We start from the raw sequence: 22,887 nt of genomic DNA on the forward strand, positions 1-22,887 counted from the left end.
GGCCCGGCCCCCCAGCAAAGCTCACCGGAGCTGCTGTTGCTGTGAAACTCCCTCATCAGCGCAGCCCCGGCTCCAGCAGCCGTCAGCCCCTGGATCATCACGGCGTAGCTGCTGCCAGGGCTGTGCTCCGGCAGCCGGTGCTCGGTGACGGAGCCACTGAGGCGCAGCCGCTCGATCTCCAGCACGCCGCTGTCCCCTGCGTTCCTGGCTGTGATGCTCAGCTGCGGACAGGAGACGCAGCTGGGACGCAGCAGTTCCCGGCTGGCCGCTGGGAAGGTGCCCGCAGCTGGCAACGTCCCTGCCGGCCTGCCCTTCCCTGTGCCTGCCCCCTGTGCCTGGGCAAGGCTCCGGAGAGGAACAGGCAGGCGTCTCAGCCCCACGCAGGGAGCTCAAAACAGAGGAGAGGAGAGGAGGAATTCGGAGCCAACACTAAGGATGTGTGAGCAGCAACGTCTGTGAGCAAAGGGCTGGGCCTCTGAGAAGGGAGGAGGGAGGCTGCTCGTTTGAAGGGCTGTAGATACATGCACTGAGCCCGAAGACAGTTCTTGCATTTCGTCATGGCTGTCCCTTGCCCACAGTTCCCAGTGTGCCTGCACAGAGTTCCAGGCTGGGAGGTGAGGGTCTGCCCTGGTCCCTGGGTACCTGGTATCCAATGATCTCCCCGTTGCAGGAGGGCAGCGCGCTCCACCTGAGAGAGCCCCTGTTGGGATCCAGCCACAGCTGCTCCGGTTTGTCTGGCACTGCAAGCACAGACCGTGGGGTCACACACAGGGCCATGGGCAGGGGCTGAGGCCGCAGGAAGCTGCAGCAGCTCCTGGCCAAGGGACAGGCTGCAAAGGGACGCCCTGCGAAGGGTTTGTCCCCTGCCAAGGCTGTGTGTGCTGCAGCAGTGGGAAGCACAACAGTGTGGGGTGGAGTGGGACAATGAGAAGGGGCTGTGCCCTGCTCAGGGCTCTCCCAGCCCTTCCCCAGAGGGCTCTCCACAGGACCCAAGCAGCTCTGATCCCAGGCACATCCCTGCATGGAGCAAATGGTCAGACTGAGCTGACAGGGGAGGGGAACATCTGTCCTCCCTGTGACACAGCTCTGGACTGTTCCTTGTCTCTGATATTTCTGTGCACTTACCTGTTTCCTGTGTCGTGAACAACCATGAGAACAGGGTTGTGTTGGGAGGCATATCAATGGTGACATTGTACTCAATGAAGGGTTGCAAAGGGGAGCAGGTGAATGTTCCCTCCTGGCCATGTAACATCTGCTCTACATTCACCTCCTCAGCCTCACAGGGAGGGGAGGGAGGTGCTCCCAGCCGGCACATGGCCCTCATGCCCTGGCAGGCATTGGGGAACCTGCAGGTCCATTTCAGTTTGATGCTGGTGCTGGAAATCTCAAAGGTCTCATAGTCAACCTGGAGAACTTCTGTAAAGGAAAGTTTACCAGAAGGTCACTTGATTCCCTTCCACTCCCAGCCATGCAAGGATGCTGCTGTCAGACAGCTTTGACATCTCATAACCCAACATAGTGGGTGGGAAAGGAGAGACTGCAGGTGGTCACTACAGCCCTCTCAAAGGGGAGCAGCAGTAGTTTTGAGTCATGGGGCGTTAGGAAACTGAATGTCAGCCATTGGGTGAATTTCTCCAGTGGCATAAGTGCTCCTGTTCAGTCAAACATCAGGACATCCTGGGGAGAACAGAGGGAAGCGAAGAGGGTGTGTCCCCAGCTGGGCTACATCACAGCTTACAGGGAGCACCAAAGGGATCCTGCCTGCCTCCAACCCTCTGAGCTGTGTGGCTGCAGCCATCCTTTGGTGCCATGGGAGAGCAAGCACAACAGGAGACATTTCCTCCTGGCCTGGAAGCAGGAGCTGCTTCCACAGCCTGCATCCTCACAGTGCTGTGGTCAGGGAAAACCCTGACCTTCCCATGCTTTCCCCCCTCAAAGATTTCCCCCTGCAAAGGATTACCCTGCTCCAGGTCCCTCTCTTACCGATGCACTCCAGACTGGATTGAATGGGGATCCAGGCACCTCTGGAATCTCTTCCAAGCCAAAATTCTTTGTACACATGTGTCGCATTATCCTCAGACTGGAATTGAGTCTGACATTGGATTTTAGTGAAGGGTGGCTGGAAACCTTCAGGGCAGCTCAGCATCACTTTCTGATTCTTCTCATAGTTCTCTTGGTCTGGTGCTAGCTGGAGTCTGGAGTCCCATAGGGGCCTTTTGCACCCTTCTGTCAGAGTTGAAAGTTGGTGTTAGATGGGCTGGAGATGATGAGATGATGAAGTGGGTATGGGTGAGTGGTGAGAGACAAATCCCCAGCAACCCCTCTAGGCAATGAAGGGAGAGGGAAGGTGACACATCCATCTGCTGGGATGTGACCTGAGGGCAAGCCTTGTTGGGAAGGGGCTTTCCTGATGCATGGAAATTGTGAAGGATCACTCATCCATGAACCTGCCCCATTCCCACTTGTGTCCATGGGCACCATATTCCCTCCTCCAAAGCCCAGAGCAGGGACATTCCCAGCACAATCACCCCTGCACCAGGGGACTCCCTCCAGCCTCTCATCCAGGCCTGTCACCCAGCCCAGCCCAGGTGGCACTTGCTGGGCCATGGCACCACCACTCCTGCTGGCATGCAGGGCCCTTCAGCCATGGCTCATCCCTGCCACAGGGATCAGCCAGGCCCCTGTTGCACTTGGGGGCTCCCTGTTCTCACTCACTCTGTGCCTTGGCTGCTCTCCTCCTGCCCCACACTGCTGGGCAGGGGGACAGGGGCTGAGCAGTGCCTTCTGCCTCCACATCTCCTGCTTTAACAATGCCCCTTCCCCTTTCTCGTGACACAACCCTTCCTTCTTCTCATCACGTCCTCACCAAATTCACCACCCTTCAGGCTCAGTGGGCAGTAGCTGAGCAGCTGGTCCCAGCAGTTTGTCCAATGCTGCAGGGGGAGGCTTTGTGGCAATGATTCCTACAGAGAAGGATGCTGGCTTCTGGAAGGAGCCCTTGCCGGTTCAAGCCTCTACAAGAAGGTTTGTGAGGTCTGAAGGGGTTTAAAATACAACCTGCCTTCTCCCAAAGGGGCACATGTGGGATCTCACAAGGTCCAGACCAACTTTGGCACAAAGGGAAATGCTGTGACAAGCCCCTTGTGCTGAGGCTTTGCTCTCAAACAGCCCTGATGGCAGAAGACCAGAGATGCCCAGCTGAGCACCACAACCAGCAGCTTTGTCCCCCTGCCACCCCAGCCTGGCTGGATGGAATGGAAGAAACTGCAGGTGGTCACTACAGCCCTCTCAAAGGGGAGCAGCAGTAGTTTTGAGTCATGGGGCATTAGGAAACTGAATGTCAGCCATTGGGTGAATTTCTCCAGTGGCACAAGTGCTCCTGTTCAAACATCAGGACATCCTGGGGAGAACAGAGGGAAGCCAGGAGGGTGTGTCCCCAGCTGGGCTATATCACAGCTTACAGGGAGCACCAAAGGGATCCTGCCTGCCTCCAACCCTCTGAGCTGTGTGGCTGCAGCCATCCTTTGGTGCCATGGGAGAGCAAGCACAACAGGAGACATTTCCTCCTGGCCTGGAAGCAGGAGCTGCTTCCACAGCCTGCATCCTCACAGTGCTGTGGTCAGGGAAAAACCCTGACCTTCCTATGCTGGCCCCCCTCAGAGATGTTCCCAGGATCTCCCCCTGCAAAGGATTACCCTGCTCCAGGTCCCTCTCTTACCGATGCACTCCAGACTGGATTGAATGGGGATCCAGGCACCTCTGGAATCTCTTCCAAGCCAAAATTCTTTGTACACATGTGTCGCATTATCCTCAGACTGGAATTGAGTCTGACATTGGATTTCAGTGAAGGGTGGCTGGAAACCTTCAGGGCAGCTCAGCGTCACTCTCTCGTCCTTCTTATAATTTGTCTTGTCTGGTGCCAGTGTGAGGCTGGAGTCCCACAGGGGCCTTTGGCACATTTCTATCAGAGGTGAAAGTGGGTGTTAGATGGGCTGGAGATGATGAGATGATGAAGTGGGTATGGGTGGTAGGAGGGCAATCCCAGGAACCCCTCTAGGCAATGAAGGGAGAGGGAAGGCGACACATCCATCTGCTGGGATGTGACCTGAGGGCAAGCCTTGTTGGGAAGGGGCTTTCCTTGAGCTTGTAAAGTATGAAGAATCACTCATGAATAAACCTGCCCCTATCCATCCAATTCTCTCTGTGGACACTCCTATCCACCTCCCACATCCCAAAGCAGGGAGATTCCCATCCTATCTCTCCCTGTGCATCTCTCCTGAGCACTGCCATGTACTGCCGTGCCCCCACTGAGCACAGCTCTGTCTCTGCCAGGGACAGCTCTGCATCTCCATCCCCTCATTGATGCATTGCTCCTCCCTCAGGTCCATCCCGTACAGCCTCCTGTCCCAGTGCCAAGGTCTCAGCCAGCCCTGCATCATCAGGGCTCCTTTGATTCCCCTCTGCTCCAACCCCTGCAGCTGTAGGAGGTGTCCCCCAGGTCCCTTATCTATGGGCCAGCAGGAGAACAAGCAGAGCTGTGCATTCCAGGGTGGCACCTGGAGGCACAGCAAAGATAATGGAACTTCCATGGGCACCTGGGTGGCAGCCTGGGATCCTGCCCCTGGCCTGGGCACCCGGCTGGGAGCCCCAGACTTGGCCTGCTCAGGAACCCCTGCAGAAGATTTCAGCTTGCCCAGCTGGTTCTGCCTGGTCTGTTTTCTCCTGGTCTGTTGTCTCCTGCGTTGTCCTCTTGGCACAGGCAACAGAGCCCCAGGGAGGATGAGGGTTGAATGGACACGTGGGAGAGCTGCTGCAGCCTCACTTACCCATACACAGGACATCCTCCTCAATGCGTGTCCAGGCACCTGTGCTGCTCCTGGCCCACCAAGCATCCACATAGGCTGGTTTTCCAGAACTCACTCTCTGAATTTCCGTTGTACATTTGACCTTGGGGAAGGAGGGCTCAAGGCCTTTGGGGCAGATCAGTGTCAGTTCTCTATTCTGTGGGTACTCAGTTTTGTTCTCCAAAAACTGAAGTCTTGTGTCCCACTGAGGTTTTGGGCATTTTGCTGTCAGGGAGAAAGTATGAGAGTCCTTCTCAGAGAGGGAATGCTCAGGCAGGAGAGGGAACAAGGCTTTTCCATGATGAACTGTGGTTAATGTCAGCATTCCACACCATGAGGAAACCCAAGGACCCCCAAGAGCAGAAAAAGAGCATGTGCATGGGCAAGGAGGTGATACAAGACACTGGGAGAAAGATGAAAACTGAGGGGCAGGATCCCCTCTGACTTCCCTGTGACATGCACCTTAGGAATAGACTGGGAGATGCAGGGATAGAGAAAACCTGTCCCACACTGAAGGCTTCTAACCCCCTCCACCTTGGAGACTGCTCCCAACTGGGACCTGACTGAGCTGTGCCCAAGGTGTCTCAGAGATACAGCAGGATGTCCAGGTCCCCTCCACAGTGTGAAGTGCACCTAAGAAGGGGAGACTTACTGCTTCACAATTTACCTGTGGTGCAGCTCAGTTTCTCTGCCAACCTCTGCCATTTTCCTGAAATGTCCAACACCTCCCAAGCATCCTTCCCGTCTGCACATCTGATCATAGCGAGGGGAGGAGCGTTGTTCTTAAAGCACCTCAGTGTCACCTCTACATTGACCCTATAAAATCTCTGCTTTGGCTTAAACTGGAGCTGTGAGTCCCACTGGGGCGGCTGACATTTTTCTGCACAGAGGAGAGGAGAAGGAGCTCATGTAAGCAGGATGGGAAGTGGTCTGCTGAGAAATCTCTTGCTCTGATTTGGACAGGGCGCATCTCCTTTGGTTACCACATTCAACTGTGGATCCCTCTCTTGCAGCCTAGAACAGAGTTATTAGTGGCAGCAGACCCAAGAGCAGTCCCATCCATGCCTACAACAGTCTTGCAGGCTCCACTTAGGAAAGGCTGGGCAGGGACTGAATTCCTTCCCAGTCTTCACACAGAGTTCCATCCCCTCTCACCACCCTGGCCATACACCCAGAAATTCTTGGAAGGCACAGGGCTTACAGTAGCCCCCGGGGCAGGGAGCATTGTTCCTGCCTTTGAACCCCTCCCAGGAGCACAGACCCCAGCAGGTGCCTACAGCAAGGTGCTGAGACAAAAAGAGTCTTGTCACTGCCAGGACATGGGGGAAAGCCAAGGGATCCGGGTCTGCCATTCCTGCACTGTCATCTGTGTGACCAGGTCACAGAGGGTCTGCCACCAGCTCAGGGCCCTGGGTCAGGGTGGTGCAGGGCTGTGCTTACCCTTGCAGGTGGCAGTCTCATTCCACAGGATCTGGGTCTCTCTGGAAATGCATTGAATCTGCGGGACAGATGGCACGAACTCCCCAGCACAGCTGAGCTGCACCACTTCGTTCAAGGCATAGTTGCTCCTCCTTGGAGTAAACTGCAGTTTGGGGTCCCAGTCGGAGGGAATTTTACATTTTCCTGTGTGCAAAGGCCAGGAGGCAGAGCTTGAGGGTCACTGGGCTGCAGCAGCATCCATGAAGATGAGGGAGTTCCATCCAGAGGGGTGCCAGTGCCTCTCTCTTCAGAGGGGTGGCAGAGATGGCACCTCCCAGGATGAGCCCCATCCCCCAGATACTTTATCTCTCCCCACACCCTCTGGAGCAGTGCAGGAGGGTTATCCCCAGGGTTATCCTGCCCACCTGCTGCTGTGGAGATACCCCAGCCAGAGAGGTCCAGCAGCCTTGGGCATGCTGCTCTCTCCCACAAATACACGGGCTGTGGGAGTGCACCAGACTCTGCTGGCACCACTCATCATTCATTGCATTCATTCATTCAGTCATTCCTTTCATTCTGCTGGACACAATCTACTCACACCCACAGGCACACTTGTTTGCAGCAAAATCCCACTCAAGTTGCCACTTTGCTTTTGGTCTGGATGTTACGCTTGTTATTTCCTCTGCTCTATCCCTCTCACAATTATCAGCTGGCTCCTAGGAGCAGCTACCTCCCATCCCATATCCCTGCCATCCTCACCCAAGACAAGTGACACCCCCTCATCTGAGTGGGCTGAAGGGGCTTAGAGCATGTAGGTGTTTCACCAGCTGCACGTTTGGTTGTGTTTTGCACCATGTAGACTGGGCAATTGATTGAAGTAAATCTTCATATTTGTTTTCATTAAATTCTAGACAGGCGTGCTGCTGCCTCTCTGCATGCATCTGCATTTGGGTCTCTACCCTCTGACCAGACCCCACTTTTCACAGAACAACTGTAACTCTCTGAGAGTGTTCCTCCACCATACAAATTTAGCTGTAGCTGTCCAAACTTTGTCCAATGTTACCAGGGTGCAGTCAGGCAGGCACGGAGAGTTTGCACTGCTTCCTACAACACCAAAGTGGCATCAGGACTCCCCAGGAAATCAGGAGTGCTCTGCAGACCTCATGCAGTAATGGACCACAACAGCTGCACCCCCTCAGACAGAATGAAACCCCTGACAAATAAGTGGGGAACAAAAGAGCCCCAGACTGGCAAATTGAGCATCAAGTATTTCAGTCAGGTGAGCGCTACTCATGAAAGCATTTCCCATGTTTTAATTTGCATTTCAGGGCCCTAAAATGTGCCTCTAGGATGATTATTCACTGATGGGTATTCTTTGATCCTAGAGGTACCACAGAAATGTGAACAAAGTTGTTTGAAAAGCGTCATGTGAGGCTTGGCCTGAAGCAAGAAGCAGTTTGAGGGGATGGAAACTCTGCAGTGGAGGTAGCCTTAGGAGCTGAGTGGGTTGTGAATGCTCACGAGCTTGGCTGGCCTCTCCCACATGGCCGTACTCTTGACTTCAGTGCGAGGGAGACTCACTATTTATCCTTTTATAACTGTACCACACCTCCTGGTAGTTGTGAGACCTCTCACAGCACTCAAAACCCACTGGCAGCACCACACTTGGCAAGCTGCTGGGCTGGAAACCAGGAGGAAAAGAGAAATTTTCCTCTGCAGGCACTCTGCTGACACAGATGCAGATTTCAAGAGGTAACTGGGACAGGGTCTTTCCACAAATATGGATGCTCTGCTGGCAAGGGTGATTGCAGCTGCACAACAGAGCTCTGCCTTGTTTGCAGCTCTCACTAAGCCTTTTCATAGAGCAAAGCTCTTACTGCTAAAATAACTGCAAATGAACCTCTCTAGACTTGCCATGCTTCCTTGCAGGGGCCGGGGGTAAGGTGAAAAAGCCACACCTTATGTTTGCTGCTTTAGAGGTGCAATATAAAGCAGACTTAACTTACTCTAGCAAAGATGAGAGCTAGTCTTTGTTTAAAGTTTGTAGCTTTTCCTTTTACTAAAAGGTGCTACTTCTGCATAACTGAAATGAGGCATATGTAGTGTTATGCTAATTATTGTTTACAGGCACTTAGGACTCATTCAGTTTTTCATAAAAGCATAGAAGAGCTTGGGCTGGAAGGTTCCCAACGAAGATCACTTAGTTCCAGCCCTCCTGTCATGCACAGGGACACCTTCCACTATACCAGGTTGTCCAAAGCCATCCACAGTCTGGCCTGGAACACTTTCAGGCATGGGGGAATCACAGCTTCACAGGGCATCCTGTGCCAGTGGATCTCAAAATACTTTGAGTGTTGCAGCTAACTCCTCCCCCAGGGAGTGGTCCATCCATCAAATCCACATCTTCCCAGTTTGGAGACAAGGATGTCATGAAGGACAGTGTCAAATGCCTTGCACAAGTCTAGGTGGATGATGTCAGTCACTCCTCCCTTATCCACAAATGCTGTCACTCCGCCATAGGCCAACAAATTACTCAAATATGATTTGATCTTTTGAAGCCATCACAAATCATTTCCATGTTCTTCAGAATAATTTCCAGCAGGAACTGCCCCATTATCTTGTCCAGCACGAAAGGGAGACTGACTGGCCTGTAGTTCCCTGGGTCCCTCTCACTTCCCCTTTCTAAAAAGTGCTTCTCCTTTTACAGTCAGTGGGAGCTTTACTGGAAGTTGCTGGCGACAACTTCTCAGCTGTGATGGATAGTGTCTTTGCCACTTCCTCCACCCTCAGGACCCACACATGCATCTGATCAGGTCCCATAGATTAGTGCACCTTCAGGTGCCTCAGACAGTCTCAAACCTGGTCTTTTCTTACATCAGGATGGGCTTCATTCTGCCAGCCCCTTCTTTTGACCCCTGGAACTCAGGTTACTTTTCCTTGGTGCCTTATGGGTACAAGAAAATAGGTGCTGTGTAAGACTCCTGGGCTGGAAGCGGGTGTGAAGGGAGTGAATGAAACTGTGAACTGAGCTGGCATAACAGCCACACATTTCTGACTAGTTGTCCACCTTCACCAGGACTCCAGCCAATCATTTCTCTTAGACCTGGGCATTTATCAGACTTAATCCTTTGCAGGAACATCAGCCTCTTCTCTGTTGTCTTTGTTTCAAACAAAAAGGCCTCCACAGATGTGCAGATTTGATCCAGGGTTTCCTCAGTGTTCCTGTCAGTGTCTACTGAGCTGGAATGGTGGGATGCTGCTGAGACACTGCATAGATTCCAGCATAGCCTCAGGCAAGGTTAGGCACGTGAAATGTGCTTCTGCCAAGATCACACGTGTGCCAGCAGTGTGTTTGCCCTTTGGACACAAAGACTACACAGGAGAGCAGTCCTGCAAGCAAACCCTTGTGCTCCCTCCTTGCTTCTTCTCTGCCCACAGGGCCCTTTGCAAGCACCAGAGTGATTCCTGTCCTCTGTGACTCATCCTTTCCTTCCCAAGCTCTCTGGGCTGTGTTTGATGCCATGTGCTTGCTAAGGGGAGCTAAGAAAAGCAGCCATAGTTTCCACAGAGAAAACCACTGTTTTTCCAGTTGCATTGGAGAGTTGCACTGTAAGCCACTGAGAACAAAACATGGGTCTTACAGCATCTCTCTGAATTTGGGAAGGGAGGTGATCATTTGGCCCCACTTTTTAAATTCCTCCCAGGCTCCCCTGTGCCCTTTGCCCTGCCAGATGTGCCCCTGTTGTGCTCAGGGGCAGACAGAGGCTGATACAGCACCCACGTCCAAGATGGGCACAGACCATGCTGAGCAGAGCCCAAGGGCTGGGTGGGAGAGATCAGAAAAGGCAGGCAGAGCCCACAGCTCATTCCCATACTCAAAGAATCCAGTGACTGGAGAGTACCACTACAGGGGAATGCACCAGCTAGAGAAATTATCCTGGGAGTTAACAGTGTCTGACAGAGGGATGAGTATGGCAAAAAAAAGCTTGCTTGCCTTGCAGAGGGGCAGTGTATACCAACAGGGCAGCCTGAGGGACTGCCAAAGCCTATCTACCTTGTGCACACAGAGCAGCCTGCCAGCAGTGCCCAAACACCACAGCCCCTCCAGGGCTTGCCTCCTGCCCACATTCCTACTGCTGCAGAACCCCCTGTCACAGCACGGACATCATCTGCATCCAGGCATCTACAGCTGCTCAGTCTCTCCTTGTGGCATTTCTGATGATTGAGGATAAAGCCTAGAAAGCTCTGCTTCCCTGCAGATTGGGGAAGAGAAGGCACTTTCAGTCCATGCCTGCTTTCGTCTCAAGAACATTGTTGAGATTACAATCCAGCTCGGCCACACCTCTCCAAGCCTGCCAGGCATGTGATTATCACTTGAGGCTAATCGGGAGAAACCAATCCATGGCTGCTGGATGCAGTCGGGATGCACAGGCTGGGAGGGACACCTCTGTCCTCACGCTCCTTACACCCCTTTCCAAGTCATTCCATAGAAATTGCTGTAGGAAAAGGGCACCTTGGAGCAAAGAAGCCTGTGCTTTAACCCAGGGTGAGTTTTTGTGCGCTTTGGAGGTGTCCATGGGAAGCTGTCAAGGGATCTCCACTGGAGAGATGGAACTCCCCACTAGTGCAATGCAGTTGGATGTATTTGTGGGGCTGGAACACTAAAGGAGAAAGGAGACTGCTCAGACAGAAAGGGGAAAAAACCTCTCAGCTTCCAACCTTGTAGGGATTAACAGCAATTGGGAGAGTAATGGAACAGTTCTCAGACTGTTTTTTACCCTGCAAAGTGGTATGCAGAGAGACACCCACAAGTCTCTCTGCCCCAGCTAGAGGAAGGAGGCTGAGTCAAGTGAAATTTCAGCAAGGAAAATATGGAGTAGATGTGACCAAATAGGTACCTTTTGTAATGTGCAATGTGTGCTCACTGTGAAATGGGAAATACTGAATGCCTGAGACAGGAGTGGTAACAAAAGGTTGGTCTATTTGCCTCCAAAGGCAGATATTTACTGTTTTGGGTTTTTTTCCTAGTTGATGCTATTAAATGAATACTCTCCTCTCTGATATTGTTTATTACTCATGAATCTAGAAAGCCTTTTCCAGAAATGTCTGGACTGCCTGTCCCTACTGCAAGGAGTTCTGAGCCTGGCAGGCTAAACAAAGGCCCAGCATGGGCCAGAAGGGGAGGGTCAGGAGAAAGGAGAAACAGCTATGCTGATCATTCAGGTCAGGCTCCTGGGTTCAGCCCTTTGCTTAACAGCAGAAGGTGTTCTTTCTTACACTTTATTATCTCACACACAAAGAAGAAAGGACAAGGTGAAATCTAAGAAGCAGTAGGCAAAGTTCAACCCTTTTGGCAGGGCAGCTCAGCAGCTGAGAGAGGTGGCAGCAAAGCACACTGCAGTCTTGCTGTGTTTGATGCCATGTGCTTGCTGAGAGGAGCTAAGAAAAGCAATCACTCTTTCCACCAGTGGAAAGTTGTACTGCAAGGCACTGTGAACACAAACACGGGTCTTAGAGCCTCTCTGTGCTCCTGACTAGCAACCAAAGCTGCTGAGCAGCTCTTCAAGAGTGATGGCGCAGAGAGACCCTGGGGATGCTCTGCTTGGGAGTCGTGGCAGGGAAAGGGGGTGGCAAAGCAAGTCACTGAACAAGGGCTGAACAAGGCATTGTGAGAAGTGCTGGGAAATGGTGGTGCTTTAACCTGTACTGGTCCACCAAATGCTAAAGGACATCTGACATGTGTCTAAGGACAGGAGGCAAAATTCGTGTTTCCTGAATCTGTGCCCTGGTGATGGGAAGTGGAAGCATGGTGGAGCACACAGTTCACCACCCCTAGGGTGCCAAGACCCAGGCACTCCTCTGCAGTACCTCTTAGCACTCATGTTCCCCAGAGGATGTACTCTAGGTACAGTTTGGAATTCGGCTGACACAAACCCTTTCAGATTGGCTATGGCTTAGTTTCAGCTACCATCCTCCCACGCCCTGGTCATTGCAGCTGTGCTCCTTGTTAGAACCTCTTGTCAGCTGCCACTAGATCACTGCACAGTGTCAAGCAAGGCTGATGAAAAAGGGGTCTGAGTCAGCTTGTATGCCAGATCCTTTGCACAGAAAACGTGCCCTAGAAACTTCCCCACCCACCTTCCATGTGCACTGGGGCTGTAAAGGGAGGAGAGTTTTGTACAGGTATGGCATTTCAGGGAGGAAATGCCTGTGAGAGTAGCACAGCAAGACAAAAAGACAATGACACAATGCACCCTGTTCAGTGCACAGTGGGGCAAGCTGAGCAGCAGGGCCAACCGCACGTGCAATCCACATCCTGTGCCTGTGGCTGCACTGCTGCTCGCTGCACTGCTCTCTGTGGCACTCTGCACAATGGGTTGTACCCTGTATCTGCCAGGGGATGTGCTCAGGGATCCTGCCCTATTGTTCCCTCTCTCTGTCCAACAGCTTTACCCTGGCCCACTGCCACTGTCAGCCCATTGCACCCTGGCAGGGATGGGAGAGACCCTCCTGCCTCACTCGGGCCATTTTCCTTGTCCTGTCCCTCTGCAAGAGAAGGACCCTGATGCATCAAGTTGGAGCTCAGCAGAGGTGCCAGGATGGGATGAGCCCACATGCTGAGGATGCACGCAGGGCTGCTCACACTGCTGGGTGTGGCCAGCATATGTTTCTGTCTTGGTTCCTCTTTTCACAAGCACCAAGGTGCAAACTCAGCAATATCATCTGTGTCACGGGCAGTGCCAGACTCCTCTGGGGATGGCTGGGTGGCTGAGATCTGCAAAGGGTGAAAGGAGTCCGCAGGACCCTGTTGCATGCCACTGTACATAACACAGACCGATCCTGGTCTTAGTGTGCACCAAACAGGAAAGCCATGGTTGCACATGCTGGCCTGGGAGAACAGCTTCAGCAGGGATCTGAGCAATGGGAAGGCACTCTTGGCAGGAGAATGTCTTCTGTTGCAGTTTTAGCCCTTGTTTTCTGCGTGACAGTGTGCTGTGCTTACACTCTCTGCAACCACACACATTTTCCCTGGAAACAGGCTCCCGTGACACCTCTCACACAGTACAGACCCTGATGTCACTTCACATCAGCAATTAAAGTTTCTGATCCCATTCCCTGTACTCTGTCACAGCCACTAGATCTGCTGTTTTCTCTAGCCTGCATCCACCCAGATACAACACCACAGCAGACCAGGATGACAGGATTAGATGCTAGTTTAATGATTTTTATCACCTAGCTCCAAGTTTAATGATTTTTATCACCTAGCTCCAAGAAAATTAGTTTAGACAAATACTTCAAGAACGATACAAGACAATGCAAGGTCACAGTTCCTGCATCCACAGCTCAACTGCCAGACAGTGCAGCCACCTGGGAGGACAGACAACATGTAAGCCTGCAAATTCCCACTGACTCTGCTGGCATCAAAGTGTGCAGCCAGGGAAGGAAGAGCCCAGCAGAACCCTGGGGGTGCCCTGATCCTTCCAGCATCAAGGAAGTGCATTAAAGAGCAATCCCAGAATATGATAAGTCCTGTCCCCAGATTGTCCTGGACACCCAGGGCCTCAGCTCATGGCTCCCCAGATCTTGGTTGGGTACCAGCACCCATCTCCTCTGTGGTGAGGACATGGCACGCTGACACTGTGCCAGGACAGATGGACACCTTGTATTTCCAGCTCCATGGAGACACTCTACAGACTCTGCAGAGGCTTTCCCAGCAGCCCAAGCTTTGCTGCCCTCCATCCTCAGCAGAGCTCTGCCTAGCCACAACCCAGCTGGTGGACTTGGGCCCCAGTGTGGACATCAGTCAGACTTCCCTGATACAGCTGCTGTATCCTACACGACATAAGGCTGCACAGGGGCTCTGCAAAAGGAGCACAGTAAAACCTTCTCTTGGGGGTAGAGGAGAGAGAACTGCTTACCTCTTCCCTTGGGTTTTCCATAGTTGTTGGGATAGAGCTTATCATGATTTTGTGCTGCCAGCAGAGGTGTAAGGAGCAGGAGACACATCCATTGCAGGGCCATGTTTGCCTATGCTCCCAGGGCAGGACTGATGTCTCAGCTGCCCTGGCTGCCTCACTACACACTCATCTGATTGTGAGTGGTGCGAGCACGGAAAGGAAACAGGCACGCAGAGAAGTCACATATGGTGCAAGAAGCTTCCTCACTGGAGAGGGAAACTCCGCCAGTGTCAGCACTGCCTTCTTTCTCTTTCAGCTTCATGAACCTTTTGCAATCTTGCTGTTTCTAATTTTTTGTCCAAAATCATAGTTTTTAGGTCTTCTGTCAGGACCAGCTATTAACGGCAGCTGGGTTGCCTCCTTTCCCAGCACAGATTTTAGAAGGACTTGTGAGGTGTTCTGGTTTTTGGCTGGGCTTTAGTCTGGCATGGAGCTGAGGTGGGAATGCAGGATGTGTTTGGGTTCCAGCAGCTGGTGGGAGCTGTCAGACATGGACCCTGTGGCGAGCCTGGCCTCCAGCACAAAAAGGTGCAGTGTCAGCACGTTGCTATAAATGGAATCCATGCCAGGGCATCTGTCCCAGGTTTCTGTGCCAGGCAAAGGCAGTCAGTCAGCTCCAGTGGTCACCCCAGAGGAGTCTGGACGGATGTTGCACATGGGAATACTGTAGATTCTTGATGGCTTGGGTGAGGTGATTACAAAGGGTATAAAAGCAGATCAATGGAATGGAGTGGAATGGAATGGAATGGAATGGAATGGAATGGAATGGAATGGAATGGAATGGAATGGAATGGAATCTTTGCACATCCAGGATGGTGGGACAGGTGCCTGCCTGTCACCTGAATCAATCTGCAGAAGGTCCACACTGAAGCTGCTTGGTCTTTAGGGTCCTTACAGCCCTAAACCTGGGCCTGTAGTTTATGGTTTATGATAACCTACATAAGGTCATTTCCCAAGATGTGTACTCCTGCTGAAGCTGCACCTCAGATAAAGGGCAGAAGCTGAAGGAGATGCAAGGAGGGAGAACAGGCACAATATAAAGAAATTGCAGTTATGCATATTCCTGTCCTTTCTTCTCTTGCCCAGAGCAATATGCAGCCTAAACGTAAAACTCCAAGAGCACCTGATAGTAAGATGTAGCATTAGGTCCTGCCAAGTGAATGTGGTGTTTAGAGAAAATCACAAAGGGCTGGTAACAAGTGACTACATTCACATCAGTGTAGTAAGAGCCTTAGGGTATATCTTTTCTGGGCAAGCCAGGGCTTTTTGATGACTGTGGAAATACCCTAAGCTGTGATTTTTATCATTTCTCTCTGGGGCACATGCTGCTTTTCCTGCTTTGTGTTCACTGCTCATGGTGAAGCAGAGGACAAAATGAATTGTGTGGCAGTGTGATGGGTGAATGTGCCCTTTAGTGTCTGAGGAGCAGCAGTGGAGCAGTCCTTATGATGTGGTGCTGGAGGGAGGACTCTGTGCTGGTGCCCCTCTCAAGTGGTTTTCTCCAGTGCTGCCTCCTCGGTGGCAGGCAGTCACTTGACACAAGTTTCCTGGTGGCTTCCAGCTCCCTGTTGCCAGCCATGTCTCCCTTTCTGCAGGCAGGCTGTGCTCTGCCAAGAGCAGTGGAGCAGTTTCACTACCTGCTGTGGCCAGACCACGGGGTGCCCAGAAACCCGTCACAGCTGCTGGGCTTGGTGGAGGTGGTGAACAAGAGGGTGCTGGAGGCACCTGCAGGACCCGTGCTGGTGCACTGCAGGTACCGCGCTGGGGCTGTTTGGGTGCTGGGGCACAGCCAGCGGGGGCAGCACTGACCCACGGTGCTCTGTGTCCGCAGTGCAGGCATCGGGCGCACAGGTACATTCATCGCCCTGGACTTCCTCTTGAAGATGGGCAAGGCTGAGGGGAAGGTGGATGTGTTTCACTGTGTGCAGCAGCTGCGGGAACAGCGGGTCGGCATGGTGCAGACCAAGGTGAGGAATTTGCTCCCTCCATGTCTCAGGCTGCAGAGCCAATGCCCACCTGTGGGGGTCAACACAGGCGGGTGGCCAGAACAACCACAAACCCATGGCTGAAATGCCAAGAGTAAATTTATTCATTACCTCGCTAGCTGGAGGATGCCAGGAGGTAAGACACGAGTGGGAGCACCAGCACCATCAGGCTCAGTCTGTCCTGGGGGACAGTGGGGCTGCTCTTTTCACCCATTTAACAAAGGCCTGTGCACCTGTAGTTTACCAGCTGGGCTGTGACCTCCTCTGTGTCTTTGTGACCTCTGGTCTTTGGTGTGTCCCAAAACAGGGAGCTTGACCATATTCATGACAATGGGCTCCAGGTCTCTGTAAACCCAACATTCCCTCTGCATGGATTCTCCTCCCCAAAGCAGAGAGAGGATAAACAGCAGTAGGCTGTTTATACACAATATACAGGATTTCTCACACTGTCGCTTTCCAGACCTTGGTATTTCCAGCCGTAAGGCCACTTGAGACAATCCACCATGCTCCTTCTGAATGAAAAACCATTCTCCTGCTTTTAAGCCTTTGCTGTCAACACCACCCTTCCCAGAGATGTGGCATGCAAAGCCAAATTAGCCGTGCTGCTCCTGATCTAGCCACAGGAACTAAGGCTACCCGGTAATGGAGACTGAAGGATCTTTTTCAGTGCTGTATCCAAAGCTAGCTAAAATCTACATTTCCCTGAGATCCTCTGAGGTATCATCAGCATTTGTATGTATTGGTCACCCTGACACAGAAGGGCTGTATTGTAGGCAAGGATGATGAACGAGAGTCCACCTGTCCCTTCGGCTTTCAGGATGTCTGCCCTCCTGGACACTCCTAGGCAGCAGTGTCCTGGCCTAGGGACTATGACCCCATGATCTGCTTAGTGCTGGGCTCCTTCAGAAAACCACATTGGGCTGGGCCAACCAGCCTCTTGTACAAGGTCTAATTAGTCCACAGGTTTTGCGGGCTGCCTTCCCCAGAGCAGGGGTCTGGTGTGAGAGGGAGCACTAAACCTCAGGAAGATGGTCTTGTCTGGTTGCTGGAGTTGCTGGCTGTGTCCCAAAGCAGGGCTGCCTGCAATGAGAAGTGTCTGGCCTCAGGGATCTGCAGCAGGAAGGTGAAGGATGAACCTGGCTCACTTCTGGCACAGTTTGAGGACAGCTGGTGATCTGGAGCTCCAGGGTTCCTCCTGGACTGGCTCCAGACTGTGTGTCCTCCCACAGGAGCAGTACAGCTTCCTGTATGAGGCGCTTCTGGAAGGTTTGCTCTGTGGCAGCACCGGGGTGCCCGTGGAGAGCATCGCCAGTCTCGTGCGCTCCCTTCGAGACGAGGAGACCTCAGGCTGCAACAGCATCCTAGAGAAGGAGTTCAAGGTACCACCAGGAGACGGTGCACTGGTGCTGGGAGGGCTCATCTGTGATGCCAGCCCCCTCCCTGCTCCCCTCCCCAGCAGTGGGATGGAGATGGGGGATCATTCTCTGCAGTGGCCCAAGAAGGTGAGTGGCTGACATGCAGGTCTGACTTGGCTGAATCATCTCTACAGGCCCTGCAGAGATTTTCTGAGTTGTTCCAGCTCCTGCCATGCAGAGAAGCAGAGAAACCCAGAAACCAACCCAAGAACTGCAAGCCAGGGATCCTGCCAGGTAACACTGGCAGGGCTGGGCAGCCTCTTGCTCTAAAGCCAGAGCCTGAGAGCAGTATGGGGAGAACGATGCTTTCCTGCTACTGCCCTGCCCGGCACGTGACACTGACAGGTTGGGCTCAGGGTCCAGGAGTTGTTCTCTGGTTAGCAGATAATAAATACAGATTAGGCTGATTCCTTCTGAGCCTGTTGGAGGTACATGAGGTACACCTGGGGTAAATAGGTCCCTGGTCTAAACTTTCCCAGTGGAAAAGCTCAGATGAGGCACATCAGAGAGCAGTGAGGAGGGTGGATGTGCTGTGCCCCCAACCACAGGGTTTTGGGCATCCCTCATCAGGGTGCCCTGGGCTGTCAGAGCCGTGGGTGTGGTGCTGCCTGTCCGTTCAATCCACTCCAACCCATGCTGCAGGGAGCTATATTGACTGAACCTATTGCAGGAAAAGCCCCCTGCTCCCCTGTGGGGAGGGAACGACCGATCATTTCCCCCTCTCTGCTCCTTGCCTCTGCAGCGGACTCGTGCCGGCCCATCCTGATGTCCTCGGTGAACGCAGACGGCTCGCCAGCTTACATCAACGCCGTGTTTGCCAGTGTAAGGCTCCGCGCGCCGCGGGAGCGTCTCGGGGCAGCCGGGAGCCCCCTGCGCAGCCCTGCTCCAGGCCAGGGTAGAGCCCCCCGCCCGGGGCAGGTGTCCCAGCCCTCGGGCTGCTGCACGGTGACTGCTGGCGCTGCTGCCAGGAGATGGCCCCCGCGACCGCGATCGGCGGAGCCCAGCCTGCGCAGGCAGCGCAGCGGCGTGTGCCAGCCACAGCCTGCTGGGAGCTGAGCCCGGGTGCGATGAGCTGAGAGGGCAGCGGGGCGCTAGCATAAGCTGCTCTGAGCAGGGCTGGGGTGGCCTGTGCCCTCTCCATGTCAGCAGGGCGGTAGGGAGCCGTTCCCGCTGTGGGAAGGGCTCTCGGGGACTGTGGGACTCTCCCCACACATCGTCCTGTCTTTTGCAGACGTACACCGAGGAGGAGAGAGTCATCATCACGCAGCTGCCTTTCCCCACCACACTGGTGGATTTCTGGGCTCTGGTCTGGGATTACACTTGCACATCGGTAGTTGTGCTGAATCAACTCCAGGAGCTGGACAAGGTCAGCAGCCCAAGCTCTGACAGCTCTCCCCTCTCCTGGTTCCTGTGGGGCCGAGCAGTGTGATTTTGGCCTTTGGCCCTGCAAGGACCTTATCATGAGAGCCCTGCCTGCACCAGAATCTACTGCAGGCTTGTGGGGCTCCACCTGGGAGAGCCCTGAGGACAGTCCCAGCTCCACAGCAGGGGGCTGTCCTCGGTCACACTGCAAATGAGCATCCCTCGGGTTTTGCTGACCCCTGCCCAGGTGTCCTGTCTGATGGAGTGTTATTCTCTGGCTGCAGCACTGGGTTGGTGCCCAGCAAGTGTCTGGCAGAGCCATGTGCATGGGGCTTATGGGCAAGGGGCTGGTGTGAGCCCCCCATGTGAGAGGCCGAGCTCTGCCCTGCTTGCACGCGGGGCCATGTGTGATCATGCCCCTCTCTTCCTCCCCCAGACATACATGCAGTTCTGGCCCAGCCAGGGCGAAGATGACTACGGCCGCTTCCATGGCCAGCTGATCTCAGAGGAGCCTGGGGCTGGCTTCACAACCTGGACACTTGTCCTCAGCAACAGGCAGCAGGTGGGCCCTTTGCTCAGAGCTGGCAAACTCCTTTGAGAAGAGTCTTTGCATGAGCTGGGAGGAGCAGCTGTCAATAGGCTTTAATTGGGGTCAAATCCCAGCTAGAGATGGCAGAAGGATCTTGTGGGGTCCTGGCAGGGCATTGGCCACAGCAGAGTCTTTTGCCTTGGCAGAGAGGGTAACCCCAAGAAAGTGAGGCTGCAGGCAGAGGTAGAAGTCAGAGGTGTTTCTGTGTGCCTTTCCAACTGGAGGACAGCAGCTGTGGATGGAGTTTTTGTATCTCAGTGGTTCATGGAAGGGGAAGTACTGCAGGCAGCTGGACACAGGACTGATGTCAGTGTGAGCTGCATCTGGTGCTCAGCTCTTCTCTTATGCTCTGTCTGTTGCTCTCAGAGCACTTGGTGGAGAAGAGCGAAGTCTGGAGTGGCATGTCCCACTGTGGGGCTGCTCCCTTGATCCAGTATGCGTGGCTGAGCCAGGACTGGCATGCACTGTCCCTCCCCTTCCCTCCATGAGGCCAATAGGTCTCTGCTCTGCCCAGCCCCCTGTCTTTCTTCCCCACTAGCCCAAGAAATCTGCAGTGGAAATCCGGTTACATCAACTGACAGACTGGCCCATGCAGCAGCCCCTTCCCCCACACCCTGACACCATCATCAGCCTGCTAGGGAAGGTGGAGACACACCATCGGCAGAGCCAGGATGGACACATCCTTGTCACCTGCTGGTGAGTGATGTTTCCTGGAGGAGCAGCCATGGCACAGAGCTGGACACAGCTCATGCTGTGTCAGTGACATTGGTGACAGTTCCATCTCGGGTGCATGTGTGGATATGAATTCAGCTATGTTGAGGGAGGAAGGCTCTCCCATGGAAGCCGGTTAGTGTTGCAGTGCATGTTAATTTCATTAATTTGATTGTTCTGTTATTAAGTGCTATGTTCAGTTATCCCTTGTTTTAATGTATGTGGTTCTTCCCTGAGAATGCCCTTCAATTTAACTGTCCCTTAAGTTGCGTTTCTCCCCTTTTTCCAGACCCTTCCTTGCCTGTCAAGGCAACCCTGCCTATCCTGCCTTGTTCATCATAGTAAACCCTGCCCTTTTTTCTAGAATGTTCTTTGGCAATTATCCCTTGAACCAATTACCTATTAGAACCTCTCTCCTCCCCTAATCCTAATTAGCTGCTATCCTGAAACCACACTCTAAGAGTTACCCTATTGGTTACTCTATTGTATCCACACCCTGTTTTTTGATAGTTAAAAACCTGCGTCCAGAATACTTGGGGCTCTTGCTGTCTGTGAACCCCTCAATTGTGGGCCTTTCTCCTGGTTATCCTCCACATTTTGTCACCAATAAATGAGTTGGAATGTCACAACAGAAGAGCCTTGCCTGCCATCTTTATCCAGCCCTTGCTGTGTCGCTGTAGAGCACCTTTGCAGAGCAGTAGGCTCTAAGGTTCTGACTTTAGCAATGCCCTACCCAGGTCACTTTCCACACATGTCACTGCTCTGGAACTTCACCGAGCTAGACAGGGCTCTGGCAGACAGTGGCAGCTTGGGTGTGGGATCCATGGCCAAGATCATCCTGAGAGTGTGGGGGTCTAGGGGGATGCCTCTGAGGCTCAGCCCTGCCACCTGCCATCCCAGAGCAAATGAAGCTCCCCTTGCCCACCTCCACAGGGATGGAGCTAGCCGGAGTGGGATCTTCTGTGCTGCTGGTTTCCTGTGTGAGCAGATCCAAAGCGAGGGCGTGGTGGATGTGTCCCAGGCTGTGAGGATGCTGAAGAGGAGGCGGAGACAGTTCATTAAAAATGTGGTAGGTGCTGACTTCAAACCCAGCTGGATGGCAGCGCCAAAATGAGCATGATCTTACATTGCCCCAGTAGCTGCCCTAGCCCCTCTGTGCTCAGATTATCCTGAGGCTAGGTGCCAATGAGATCGTTGAAAGCTCCAGTTTCTGCTGCTGGGACACACCCACTCCCTCAGTGGCAGGTTCTGCAGAACTGAAGGGGCACCAAAGCATCCTGCATGATGAGTGGCCCCTTTCTGGTCCACCTGCCTGCTTAACACTTTGTGTCATGGATGTTGGCTCTCCTGGCAAAACCAGCTGGCTCCAGTGCTGGTGTAGCCCATCCTTGCAGCTCCTGGAGCACATGCCTGATTTCTCAGCTGGGAATGGTGGACTCCTGCTGGGAGGAGGAGGGTGGATTGCACCTGTGTGGGGCATGCTCTGTGTCAGGAAGCTGTTGGAGACCAATGCTGACATGCCACTGCAGGTGTTGGTCCACCAGAGTCTCATGAGCATCCTTTTATCCACAGGAACAGTATGGGCTCTGCTATGAACTAGCCCTCAGTTACTTGAATTCATTTGAAACCTATGGGAATTTCAAGTAGGGGCATGACCACAGCCTGCCTCTGGATGGGACTTTGACTCTCTGGACAGCCCTTCATCAGAAACAGTGGAAGCAAGAGGGAAAAAAAAAGGGAATGTGCGTGACCCCAAGATGCTTAACTCCTCTGAAAAACCACCCCAATGTTCCTCTGTGGCTGGAGGACACAGGCTAGAATGTCTCCAAATTTTGGCGAGGTGCTGAAATGGGAACCTGACTCTCTGCCCAGCATTTGTGAAGGAACTTATCTGGAATCACAACCTGAGTATGCAGAGGCACTAGGACTTCACCTATGCTTCCTTGCCAAGGATGAAGAGAACAGCTGTCCCATCCAGGTTCTCTTGTCCCCTCGGGTAGCCCCAAGGAAAGTGGGGTAGCACCAACACCCACATTGTGTTTGGTCAGAGAAGTCCCAAACTGCTGCAAGATCCGTGGTGCTCAGGAGCAGAGGATATCTGTCCTACTGTGGGAGAAGCATGAAGCCCAAAGTCAACAAGAGCCAAGAGTGGGACAGCCCATGGTCCTGTAGGGCTAAACTGGTCCTTCAGACCCCACAGAGTCTCCTCCTGGGGTGCATCTTCTTGGTGCTGCTCCAAGTGCCACGGCCCTACCAGCTCCACAGAGGCTCTCTCATCAGTGGCTGCCCCATGGCTGTCTCAGGTTACAGTGTCTCAGTGTGAATATCCTGGATGTGGTTCAAGCAGCACCACAGAAACAAAGGCAGGAGACTTCAGAAGCAGGAGTGAGCCCATGGCTTTCTGTCCTGTGTCTCATCAGTAAAGGCCATGGTGGTGGTGGTGGTGGTGACCCCTGATCTTCACTTTTTTTCTAGGTTTGACCTGGCACAGGGGCAACAAGGGAGCTAAAAGCACAGAGATACCACAGCATGGGCACAGAATACACACTTGCCCAAAATGTGTGGGGAGGGCCATCACCCCTGATGGATTCCCACCACACATCT

General features: G+C 53.3%; 2 protein-coding genes across 6 annotated transcripts in view; one reads left to right on the forward strand and one right to left on the reverse strand.

Annotated features, from left to right (window-relative positions):
- LOC132341547 (receptor-type tyrosine-protein phosphatase kappa-like) overlaps nt 1-14,401 on the reverse strand; it is a 26,993-nt gene extending 12,592 nt beyond the window's left edge. For 2 of the 4 annotated variants that reach the window (XM_059873195.1, XM_059873194.1), the window contains exons 1-9: nt 14,183-14,401; nt 6,285-6,467; nt 5,512-5,724; nt 4,827-5,069; nt 3,719-3,961; nt 1,984-2,226; nt 1,126-1,416; nt 643-740; nt 26-221 (exon numbers count right to left, since the gene is read on the reverse strand). In XM_059873195.1, the coding sequence (XP_059729178.1) occupies nt 26-221; nt 643-740; nt 1,126-1,416; nt 1,984-2,226; nt 3,719-3,961; nt 4,827-5,069; nt 5,512-5,724; nt 6,285-6,467; nt 14,183-14,285 (1,813 nt within the window). In that variant the 5' untranslated portion in view covers nt 14,286-14,401. The remainder of the gene's footprint in view (nt 1-25; nt 222-642; nt 741-1,125; nt 1,417-1,983; nt 2,227-3,718; nt 3,962-4,826; nt 5,070-5,511; nt 5,725-6,284; nt 6,468-14,182) is intronic. The other 2 variants (XM_059873196.1, XM_059873197.1) reach the window with 2 other exon arrangements.
- A 289-nt stretch (nt 14,402-14,690) lies between these two features.
- LOC132341550 (receptor-type tyrosine-protein phosphatase mu-like) lies at nt 14,691-22,733 on the forward strand. 2 transcript variants are annotated; one of them, XM_059873204.1, is made up of 10 exons: nt 14,691-15,974; nt 16,053-16,188; nt 17,436-17,585; nt 17,756-17,855; nt 18,364-18,443; nt 18,853-18,987; nt 19,420-19,545; nt 20,111-20,268; nt 21,217-21,349; nt 21,856-22,733. In XM_059873204.1, the coding sequence occupies exons 1-10, from the start codon at nt 15,667-15,669 to the stop codon at nt 21,928-21,930; spliced, it is 1,401 nt and encodes a 466-aa protein (XP_059729187.1). In that variant the 5' UTR covers nt 14,691-15,666; the 3' UTR covers nt 21,931-22,733. The 2 variants fall into 2 exon arrangements, with proteins under 2 accessions (XP_059729187.1, XP_059729186.1); XM_059873203.1 differs by having other exon boundaries at nt 14,695-15,974; nt 21,217-21,352.
- The last annotated feature ends 154 nt before the right edge of the window (nt 22,734-22,887 follow it).

Source organism: Haemorhous mexicanus, chromosome Z, assembly GCF_027477595.1.
Source record: "Haemorhous mexicanus isolate bHaeMex1 chromosome Z, bHaeMex1.pri, whole genome shotgun sequence".
NCBI lineage: Eukaryota > Metazoa > Chordata > Aves > Passeriformes > Fringillidae > Haemorhous > Haemorhous mexicanus.